Source organism: Nanorana parkeri, unplaced genomic scaffold, assembly GCF_000935625.1.
Source record: "Nanorana parkeri isolate BGI_ZX_2015 unplaced genomic scaffold, ASM93562v1 scaffold191, whole genome shotgun sequence".
Taxonomy (NCBI): domain Eukaryota; kingdom Metazoa; phylum Chordata; class Amphibia; order Anura; family Dicroglossidae; genus Nanorana; species Nanorana parkeri.
The window spans coordinates 541,646-553,907 of NW_017306459.1; the positions used below are offsets into that span (position 1 = coordinate 541,646).

The window sequence follows — 12,262 nt, forward strand, 5'->3', positions numbered from 1 at the left end:
GAAATAGCAGAATTGTGGCTGTTTATTTTGATGCCATCATTACAGCCTACAAAACGGAGATGTAGTGCCTAAGCTTTCTAAAGTGCCTTCTACTGATTCCACCCAGGCAAGAAACTTTACTTTGATTTAGTAACTAATTAAATAGCAACTATGACAGGACCAAACTAACTGAAGTAATGAAATGACTGTCCAGCAGAAAATCATCTGACCCTTATGAGCCAACATGCCTTTGCTACAAAACCTTCAAAAAAATAATAATCCTGTACTTTTCATTCAAGGAAACCAATTTCAATATTGCTAAAATTCTTGTGGCTTTAGGACTTCAGTTCTTAAAACAGATGACGATTTAAAAAATGGCCATGCAGTGTGCGATTAAATCTGTTTTTATTATATATAATTTTTATTTTACTCTACATGTTCTTAAGACATTTCCAGAACTTAAGAAGAAGTCCTGGAAACTTCTGGATTCTGACTTACTCCAGTGCCTGCAAATTTTCTGGAATCACCTATACGGGGTAAGACTACTACACCATTACCGATTACCACAGCGTAGCTACTTGAAAGATCCTCATTCTACAGTGCTAATTTCTTCTTAAAGAACCACGGCAAGGCCAACTGTAAACTTTGCATAAATTACTAAATGGTAAAAAGACTTGGGAACTACTCTGGCAAAGCAAGAATGGACCCTAATATATGAGATAGAGGGAGATGGAACCAGAGGACTTGGTACATTCCTACAGAAGTTTCCCCTGTTTTAGGTGATGTGCTTCCCGTGGCACATTTTCCACATATTGTGAATTAAGTATATAATCCCACTAAATCGGTTCTTCACTGTAGTTTGATGCGAAATCCATGGAAAGCTAGATTAAAGGAAAACTATGAGGTGAGTGAAAATCACTCATCCTCATAGATCGAGCCGACGTGTGACAATGAAACTGCAGAACGTCGGCTCAATAGATCGGGAAACGCATACTGTCGCTCGCTCACTTCAATCATCTCCCTGCAGAGAGCGGTGATTGTCAGTCACCACTCCGCGCAGGGATTCCCCCCCCCCCTCGCTCCGATCCTCCAGCGCTAACTGGAGGGACGGACGGGGAAGGGGACGGGTACAGCTGGCTCTGCCTCTAGATAGGCGGAGCCAGCTGTCACTCGCAGCTGTGTGGATCTCCACAGTATTGTCGGGATCCGTCCCGGCTGTGGCGGTCTCTATATACTGCGAGCTGTAGCTTGCGATATACTGAGCTTTGGGTCACGGGAGGACGTTAGTATATGTCCTCCCGTGACCCTTAAGAGAACTATGGAGAAAAACACTTACCCCATAGTTCCCTTTTAAATATAAAAATTCTGTACTTCACAAGATATGAGGGCCTAGTGGCTCATAACATTATTTTGGCTACAAGACAGACCCATTGACAGGTTGTGGTGAAACCAACCCTAAAGTTCAGGGACGTTAAGCAAAGTTTAATGGGTAGCATGATTAACAAGAAGCTCACCACTGTTGTCAATGACACCCACAAAAAATATTCTAAAAGTATGGTACCCATGGGTGGAATACCTTAAACTAGATTGGTTTGCCCACACTCCTTTGCGGATCTGATCTGCTATCTCACAGTATGTGGGTGTTCCTCTTCCCCAGCGGCTCCCCTTCTTTTCCTGCCTAATCACTGCATTACTCTTCTTCTGCCTCTTGTGTATACCTGCCTTTTTCTACATTTCCTAACTCATCTCATGGCATTTGACTGAATTAGCAGACTGTACCCCAGGCCAATATATAGTTGTGTGATGGCAAGATCATCCACACTCTGGTCCATTACCTTCTACACATGGTACTGTTCTTGGCTCTGAATGGGGCATGTCTTCAGATGCCCCTGTGTACAGACAAGGTATCTACTTTATTCATTTTTACCTTGTCAACAAAAAAGAATCATTTCAACTTGTTTATTCCTTTTAGAAATTAGCATAACATGTTTACTCTGTTTTCTACTGTGTAATACAGAATGCATATTACCATCTCTTATTTAATGCTGATTTCTACTGTCAATGTTAAAAAAAACACCAAATAAAGTCTTAGTCAAGGAAACAATATACAGTATCGTGATATTAGTTTGTCCAAATGCATTACAATATGCACTTTAGATACATCTTCTTCTTTGCACAAAATATAACCACAACAATTATCTTCAAACAAATGCTTTCTTTTTTTAATAAATACAAAAATACAATTTTCTTTTAGCAAGTCTCTTTGTCTCTTGAGAGGGGGCAGTACAGTTCTTCCTATTGTTATACACAGCATTCTTATGCAATAAATGAATTCGGAAAAGATGTGAAGGGTGTTTATCCACATCCTCTTCAATATGTCTGCCTCGCACAATAAAATCTACCCATATGACAACTGAATTAAAGGAAAATGTAAGCATTTGAAATCTACTTCAAGTGGACTACCAGTAAAATGCACACCTCTAATGAATCAATACAGCAAACATGAACATTACCAACACACATTACTGATTAAAATATTTGTTTCAGTCAAGAAACTTAAAAAAACTGTTTCCCAGCATCAGCCTACCAATGTGGCAACAAACCATAAATGCCTACAGTCAATTGTTTTCAATTAGCAGAGAGATTAAAGGATCAAAAAGGCTGCCCCATGTACAAAGATCAGCACAAACTGTACATAGAAGCAAGGTTTTAGATATATTAGCACACAATGGAAAGGCTGTGTACATTAAAGCAGAACTACCCCCTCCTATGCTTTACAGCCATGGAAGGTATTTGGATGCCAGTTGCCATGGTGCTGACCATGTGATCAGCTATGACACCAGCCGTTTGGGTGCTTGATAGTTTGGTTGAGAGCTGAAAAAAATGAAACACTGCCAACTTTGACAGTTGGCATGCCTGGAAAGCAACTGTTTTGGAGACAGTTACATTGGTGGGTCAAGTTCTGCTTTAAGTTGATATCCTACATGTATATCTATAAAAAATTAAAAAACATAGAAAAGAAATTTAAAAAAAAAAGAAGTCAAAATGCACATCATGTAAAAAAATGGCCCTTCACTTTTTCCGTCATACAAAGGTGCACTATGCCATTTTGAGGTATTAAAAATCCACAGCTCCACCCTAATTTGCAGCTATCTCTCGTTTCTCTAGAATGGTAGACATTGTCAGTTCTCTCTTCCTAGCAAATATACCCTGTTTGCCCGAAAATAAGACCTACCCCGAAAAAAAGACCTAGTACTATTTTTGGGAATTGCTAAAATATAAGACCTACCTTGAAAATAAGACCTAGTTGTGACCATTCCCAGGGTCAGTGGTGTCATAAGGGGGAACTTGAAGAGCCACGGGAGAGGCAGGAGAGAATCAGCGGTGCCAAGGAAGCTGGCGCTAGAGGAAGCGAGGTGGTAGAAGAGGGAGCAGAGCCGCATAAGCCGATGCTTCTTCTATAGCGCCCGCTCCTGTCACTGGCGGAGTGATACCAAATGCACTCCGCCTGTGAGGAATCGATAGTGAAAGCGCACTTTGCCCATTCTGGTTACCAAATTGCTCTTGAAAAGGTACGGCATCCCTGATTGCCCTGATCACCATTCTTAACTTTGCTATTTTGGATTATTTAATTTGGATTTGCATTAACTTTGGATTGTTGTACATTTAAAAAAAAAAATAAGACTTACCCCGAAAATAAGGCCTAGTATGTTTTTTTGAGCCCCAAAAAATATAAGGCAGTGTCTTATTTTCGGGGGAAACACGGTAGCAACTGCATTCAGTCTGCAGAGAGGGTATGCCAGAACTCTTTACCCCTTCCTCCTGTAACTGGCTCACCACTTTTTCCACAAAATACGCAGATTTACAGCCAATTACAGGCAGTCTGCCCTATAATATATGATGGTGGTTCAAATAAAAATCAAATATAGCTGGTCATGTGGACACCCTTATCTTTTCACAAATGGACCAGACTTCAGACAGATACAATGGACGTTACATGTGTCTTCATCATCAATGCATCAATGCCTCATGGCCAGACCTCTGCTGATCAAAGTGCAGTGTGTTCCAAATAGCTGCACAATGACTGTCAGTGGCTCCAGTGGGCTTTAGTGCTGGAACTGCTAAAGCTCTGGTTTACCCTCTTCAGCCTTTGACTTTTGTCCCAACACTGTGACCGTAGACTTAAAGTGACACTAAACTCAAGAGTTAAATCTTAAAAATACATTCAAGTACCCTAACTATTAAAAGGAGAACTATGGGGTTATGGCTTTTCCCCATAGTACTCCTTAGGGTAACGGGAGGACACAAACTAGTGTCCTCCCGTCACCCTAAGCTCAGTATACCGCGAGCTACAGGATCGGAGCGGGGAGGGGGGAATCCAGTCCCTCCCTTGTCACTGCAGAGAGCCGTGACAGGATCGAGAAGTGAGCGAACGCTGGTATGTTTTCGCTCACTTCCCGATCTACTGAGCCGACCTGTGACAGTCTCATTGTCACAGGTCGGCTAGAACTATGAGGTGAGTGAAAAGCACAAAAATGTATCTTATTTGTGTATCACTCGGCTGTAGATCCTCAAATCATCTCTGAATTGGTGCCGACACTGTCCTTCCTTCTGGAGGGCGGCTACTCTTGTTCCCCATGGTCCTTGTGTGTGTTGTAAAGTAGCAACCGCTCCAAACTGACTCCCGTGATGTTTAGTTTACTCATTTGTATTGAAATTGTAGTCCATCACTGCGGTGAGCTTTGATCGGTGGCTTCTCTACACGACACACAGGGACCATTAGGAACACAAGTATCCACACTCCACGAGGGAAGGACAGTGTCAGTATGAATTCAGAAATGATTTGAAGATCTACAGCTGAGTGATACACAAATAGGACACATTTTTGTTAATAGCTAAGGGACCGGTACCTGAATACATTTTTATGATTTAACTTCTGAGTTTACTGTCACTTCAACTGGCCAATAATGAAATAATGAAGCTCAGCAGGATAGATGAGGAAATCAGTGTTAAGCACACACTATTGTAAAAAGCATTATGTGCTGTCATTCATTCTCAATGGTACCCCAACGCCCCCCCAAGGTACCATGCAATAATGTGCATTGCGTTGCGGTGTGGAGATAAAACGTAATGCATGCTGTACTTTTTGTCACCTCACATGTTTGCAGTACCATGCGTTGCAGGGGGGGTTGTGCATTTGGGATGCATCTGAAAAAGAATGGTAATACTGCATCAGCGCACCTATTATGGCGTGAACGGGTTCTTAGCATGCCTGAATGCCCCTGCTTTTCAGGGGTTGAAAGATTGGGAGTGCTATACCAGGACAGCAAGATGTGTAACCTCTGAGTTAGGACATAGATTTAAGAACTTACAATGTCCACAAGGTAAAAGACAGTTGTGTACCTAACTGCTATTTACTGCATTTCCACAAATTGAAGGTCACTTCCCAATATTTGACAATAGTGTGTCAAACATATATAACTTGTGTTATGGAAATTCCTGAATATATTGCCAAACACAAAGATATGTAAAATAATATGGGAATCCAGCTGAATAAAAAACAACAGCACACATACAAAATAAAAGTACAGTAACATCAGATGCATTTTCTATCTCTATACACACCAAGACATCACAAACAAAACAACGAGGATATCCCTGAAATTAGTTACTGGAAACCAGGCTTTGTTTATATTGTCAGGGTTGATTAAATATTTATGTGGCAACTTAAATTATGCAAGTGGGCAGATAATACAGAAAATGAATGCAGAGTCATGTATTCAACTAGGAGGGTGGAAATGATGCACTTCTACATACATGTGTGTGTGTTACAGGGGTGTGCATAGTGCACGAGACGAGGGAGATGAAAGTACTTGATGATGGGACACATATTATATGAATAAATAAAAATGTATGAACTGAATATGTCAGTACAATATATAGTGAGCGGAATTTATCAAAATTGGAGCAGACAAAATCTGGAGCAGATTTGCCTTGCAACCAATCAGCTTCTCCCTCATTTTCAAATATTACCTGAGCAAACTGAAGAGAGATGCTGATTGGTTGCCATGGGTAACTGCTCCAGATTTTGTCTGCTCCAGTATTGGTAAATTCCCCACAGCATGTGTATGAAAAAGGAATGTATGATTGTTGTACTGGCTGTACACTTGGCTCACACAAGAAATGTATGGTGTACTGCAGGGATCGCGAAACTATCTGTGGTACTACAAATCCCACCATGCATCAGCCTCTGCAAGTCATGCTAGTGGCTTTAAGAGTTCTGCAATCCCTAACAGAATTTGTAGTTTTACCACAGCTGGAGGGCCGAAGTTTTCCTATCCCTGATGTTCTAGCTGGTTATACATGATGCATGTAAGTGTAATTATATGAAAGTCAATCTGTGAACAAAGTACTGGCTGCAAACTTGGAATACTTTATAAGGGTAATGTTGGCATATAATAAATGTATGAACAATGTACTATCTGATCATACATGATGCATGTGAGTGCCATTAAATATCTAAATGGAGTACTGGCTTCACAGAAGTCAGGAATGACTAGTGTTGTGATGTACCTGTAAAATATTGAATGTAAACTACAGTATATGGTCAAAAGTTGTTAACATCCAACTATCACACCTCAGAGCTGGATCATTCACAAGGCAACCTAGGCAGAAGCCTAAGGCCCAGCGGACGTCGAGGGGGGCAGCTGCAACCTTCATTCTCCTGCAGTAAACCAGGATTATAGTGCAACTGGTTACCTGCCATTCACTTCACAAGGGAGGATGCACTTGTAGGCAGCTGGTGTCCGGTGGGACTATGCTAGTACTGACATTGCAAATGGGTGACTTCACTGTGCCTATTGCAATTCTAATTAATGTCACTTAAAAGCATATCGAGGGGCAAAAAGCATCTACCTTGCCTTGGGCCCCATTCTGCCTTAATTTGTCTATGTCGCACCTATAAGAGTTTGTTGACTATCCAATTCCAAAACCACAAGTACAGAACAGTCCCCACTTTGCGTTTTGCCAGCATACAGTCTTCTGAAAAGAGGAGTGTGCCTGTGGGAATTTGTGTCTGCTGAGCCAAAGGAGCATTTGTGGGGTCAGGTACTGATGTTGGACAAGAAGACCTGGCTCACAATTGGCATTTTAATTCATCCCAAAGGTCTTCAGTAAGGTCAGGCCACTTGGGTTTCTTCACACTAAACTCGTCATTCCATATCTCTATGGAGCTGACTTTGTGCATAGAGTCGCAGCTCTGCTGGAACTGGAAAGGCCCTTCCATAAACTGTTGGCACAAGGTAGGAGGCATACAATTGCCTAAACTGGCTTTAAAACTGTTTACTATTAACAGTACTCTTCACTGGAGGCACCTGACATCTTTGAGATTAAATCTATCAATGAATAGGGAATTCTTGATGTATACTGGTCATAGATGATCAGGGCTTGAAAAATTTGGCGGTGTCTCACCAGTCAGTCAAAAATTTCACCAGTCAGCATGACCGGACTATAGGCTTGCAATATATGTTAAAAAATTTTGGGGACAGATAGAGCTTTCTTTTGTGACCCCACGGGGGGTTATTTTTTTTTTAACTATATAATGAAAAAAGTACCATAAATGTAAAAAAAAAAAAAAAGTTTCCCTATGTTATAAAACATTTATTCCTACCCATATTTTTAGTAAAACATAAAAGGTCGGGGTCACGTTGGGAAAATAGACACCAAACATATCAAGCCTTAAAATTGCGTGTGCCCGCAAAATCACAAAAAACGCCCATACGCGACGATTAAAATGCTTTTACTGCTCATCAATTTAGTGTTATCAGTGATTAATGGCTCTAGAATGATTGCTCTCACTCTGACATTTGCGGCGATATGTAACATGTGCGGCACAATAGGCGCAATCGTCGTTTTCGTACGTAGGCGCACCCGACGCATATCTACGTGTGTATGTGGGGGGCGGGGACTTAAAAATTTTTTTTTCTTTTTTCATTTTTTTTATGCTTTTTTATTTTTCTATGATTCTTTCCTTTTTATATAAATTTTTTTTAACATGCAATTGTATTGCTATTACATGGGGGGCTAAGAAGCCCCCTATGGGATAGCTAATTTACATGACAGGTCCTCTTAATGGAGACATCAGAGGTCTCCAAGACCCCTAAAGTCACCTAGGGACCCCAAGGGAAGCTGATGAAGCAGAGATCGGCTTCATCAGCTTCTCTAGCTGGAGAGTGACACTGAATGCAGGAAACGAACAGTGTGTGTGTTAAGAGCGCTACTACTGTTTGGGCACAATTAAACAATCATAAAATGTAACAATACTGTTTCACACTTAGGATGACCAGAATACAAAGTGACTCACTTTTAGGTGTCCTGGGGTGCCTTGGAGATGGTCCGATGTTTCCATCGGACCAGTCAGGTTCCATCGGACCATCTCCAAGGCACCCCAGGACACCTAAGAGTGAGTCACTTTGTATTCTGGTCATCCTAAGTGTGAAACAGTATTGTTACATTTTATGATTGTTTAATTGTGCCCAAACAGTAGTAGCGCTCTTAACACACACACTGTTCGTTTTTTGCTAACACAGGGTTCCTCTCCCTGTTTTCAAGAGCTCGCACACTGTTTTCACAGCCCTGTTGGAAGCCTAATTTGTAGTACCTTTGGTAGTGCGCTTGTTCCTTTTTGTCCGTACTGAATGCAGGAAGTGATGTAATATAGATCACTTCCTGCATTCGGAGACTGAGAGGAGATCAAAGGGAGTTCGTATACTGAACTCCCTTTGATCTTCTGTCACAGAGCTGTGCCGGTCCTGGCCGCATCGGGCACAGCGGATCTCGGGACCGGCAACGGCAGTGACAGCTGGTGATACAAACGATCGAGCGTCTATAGAGACGCTCAATCGCTTGACTGTGTTAAGCTCCCGGCCGGCCGTGTAATTACAACGGCCGGCCAGGAAGCTGCTCGTCGGGCTCCACCGTCCACTCGTCACAGACGAGTGGACGAGGGGATTTTTCGAGCCCTGTAGATGATGTACTAAAGTGTCATTATATACCTACAACAAAAAGAAATGTGCGAACTGTCTTACAGATGAAGGCAGCTCAAGGGTTAATCATCGGCTGGGACAAACCACAATGTCAGGATTTTAAGAAATTTATCTATTTATTACTAATCAAAAGACATGAAAAAAACATTACTGAACACACGGCTGACAGTTTCCTGTCAAAGAGTTAAAAAACGATGTCTAGTCTGACTGACTTTGATCGGTGGTGAGGTGGATAGATGTCCGTACATGTATCTCCTAGATTCCTAAGGTCTAGGGGTTGTTTTTGATACTGGAATGTATCCTAGTTGACCCTGGGATTAAGTACGTGCTCTGATGTGCTTAGTTTTTTTTGATCACTAATACATCATTTCTCAGGACCTTTTGCATCGGGGGAGGGGCGAAACGCGTAGACGCTGCTTTCAGAGATTAGGTGGATGACCCAGAGACTGTCGGCTGTACAGCCCTAATACCTTTGGATCAAAATTTACAAGAGGATTAAGTCAAAAAAAGAGGATGCACACCAACGAAGGGGGAATCAAAAGGATACACAGTGATCAACAAGCCGTAAACAGCCCCACGTGGTGGAAATCCGTGAATGGGAAATCGAAGGACTGACCGAGGGGTCATGTGAGTAGATCTGCTGTTCGGCTCCAAAACACGAACTAGCAAAAAAGCTTAAACTACAATTCACTGTCATATATGAATGGTCCCCCAATGCAAAAGGTCCTGAGAAATGGTGTATTAGTGATCAAGAAAACTAAGCACATCAGAGCACGTACATAATCCCAGGGTCAACTAGGATACATTCCAGTATCAAAAACAACCCCTAGACCTTAGGAATCTAGGAGATACATGTACGGCCAATCAAGGGTACATCTATCCACCTCACCACCGATCAAAGTCAGTCAGACTAGACATCGTTTTTTAACTCTTTGACAGGAAACTGTCAGCCGTGTGTTCAGTAATGTTTTTTTCATGTCTTTTGATTAGTAATAAATAGATACATTTCTTAAAATCCTGACATTGTGGTTTGTCCCAGCCGATGATTAACCCTTGAGCTGCCTTCATCTGTAAGACAGTTCGCACATTTCTTTTTGTTGTACTGTTAAACTGGTTACAGGCAGGGTTGACAAACCCGCCTAAAAAGGGTTATACACAAGAGCTTGACATCTCCAGGAGTGAAACAAACCCAGTATCACATATGTCATTATATACCTACAGAAAGCCGAATGTATGAATGGAGTACCAGCTGTATACATGTCATAGATGATGTATGTGAGTGTCATGATGTACCTACAGAAAGCCGAATGTATGAATGAAGTACCGGGTGTATACTGGTCATAGATGATGTATGTGAGTGTCATGATGTACCTACAGAAAGCCGAATGTATGAATGGAGTACCAGCTGTATACATGTCATAGATGATGTATGTGAGTGTCATGATGTACCTACAGAAAGCCGAATGTATGAATGGAGTACCGGCTGTATACTGGTCATAGATGATCTATGTGAGTGCCATGATGTACCTACAGAAAGCTGAATGTATGAAGGAAGTACCGGCTGTATACTGGTCATAGATAATGTATGTGAGTGCCATGATGTACCTACAAAAAGCTGAATGTATGAATGGAGTACCGGCTGTATACTGGCCATAGATAATGTATGTGAGTGCCATGATGTACCTACAAAAAGCTGAATGTATGAATGGAGTACCGGCTGTATACTTGTCATAGATGATGTATGTGAGTGCCATGATGTACCTACAGAAAGACGAATGTATGAATGGAGTACCGGCTGTATACTGGCCATAGATGATGTATGTGAGTGTCATGATGTACCTACAGAAAGCTGAATGTATGAATGGAGTACCGGCTGTATACTTGTCATAGATGATGTATGTGAGTGTCATGATGTACCTACAGAAAGCTGAATGTATGAATGGAGTACCGGCTGTATACTTGTCATAGATGATGTATGCGAGTGTCATGATGTACCTACAGAAAGACGAATGTATGAATGGAGTACTGGCTGTATACTGGTCATAGATGTATGTTATATATGATAGTACTGTTTCTACACTGTTCACAGATAACGTAGAGAGTGTCATTATATACCTATAGAAGAATTAATATATGTATGGTAGTACACATTGTACACCAGTCACAGAGGATGGGTGTCATGTATGAAAGTATTGAATATACACTGGTGATAGATGATGGGTGTTATGTATGATTGGAGTACTGTAGTACACTGGTGATAGATGATGGGTATTATGTATGATTGGAGTACTGTAGTACACTGGTAATAGATGATGGGTGTTATGTATCATTGGAGTACTGTAGTACACTGGTGATAGATGATGGGTGTTATGTATGATTGGAGTACTGTAGTACACTGGTGATAGATGATGGGTGTGATGTATGATTGGAGTACTGTAGTACACTGATCTCAGATGAAGCCTGTGAGTGTCATTATGTATCTGGTGGTAATGAATGGGAGGCGGTCTTGATGATAGTAGTATGGAAAGGGGGAAGGCTCCAGGCAGTGCCCGTACACCCACAGACCCCCTATAACAACAAAGCCCTTATCCGGCTGTACAGCAGGCTGCTGGGAGGGAGGAAGGGAAGGCACATACCAGGCGGGCAGCCTCGGCCCAGGTGCGGTCCTTCTTCTTCCTCTTGTCTTTCATGTTGGCATCTCATTGATGGTTCTTGTGACGTGGGGGATCCACGGGCACAGCAGACAATGGCTCAGCGTGGCGAGCAGAGCAGAAGGGCCGCAGCGGCACAGGCTCAGGAGGCAGCGACACTACTCAGCTGACAGCTCTGGGATGCTCCCGTTCCCCCTCACAACAATACACAGTGACGTCACTACCAATGGCGACTCGAAGTTCTCGCGAGGAAAGGAGCAGCAGCGGTGGCCGAGGCGGCCAAGCCTCGCGAGATCTCCGTGGTCAAGCAGCGCCTGGAATTCCAGTGAGCGAGGCCGGGGTTTCCCTGCGCAGGTCTCCTCCCCCTCACCTCCATCCATTCCTGCCTCCAGCCGGATCCTGCCAGACCGCCGCTCCTTCCTCTCCCTCCCCACCGAGGACTGTGACCCCTTTCCATCACAGCTGTCCCCTGTGCTCCGCTCTCAGTCCCAGCAGTGGGCATACAAACGGCCGGGGGTACCGTCCCCGTATGCACTGTATGGCATCTCTACATTATAAGAGCCCATTCATATTATATCCACACCATAT

The 12,262-nt window shown here is 42.5% G+C and overlaps 1 protein-coding gene across 1 annotated transcript in view; it reads right to left on the reverse strand.

Annotated features, from left to right (window-relative positions):
* Positions 1-11,780, reverse strand: part of ASXL3 (additional sex combs like 3, transcriptional regulator) — a 109,736-nt gene extending 97,956 nt beyond the window's left edge. The window contains exon 1 of the mRNA XM_018555322.1: positions 11,660-11,780. Within this exon, the coding sequence (XP_018410824.1) occupies positions 11,660-11,713 (54 nt within the window). The 5' untranslated portion in view covers positions 11,714-11,780. The remainder of the gene's footprint in view (positions 1-11,659) is intronic.
* Between the last annotated feature and the right edge of the window lie 482 nt (positions 11,781-12,262).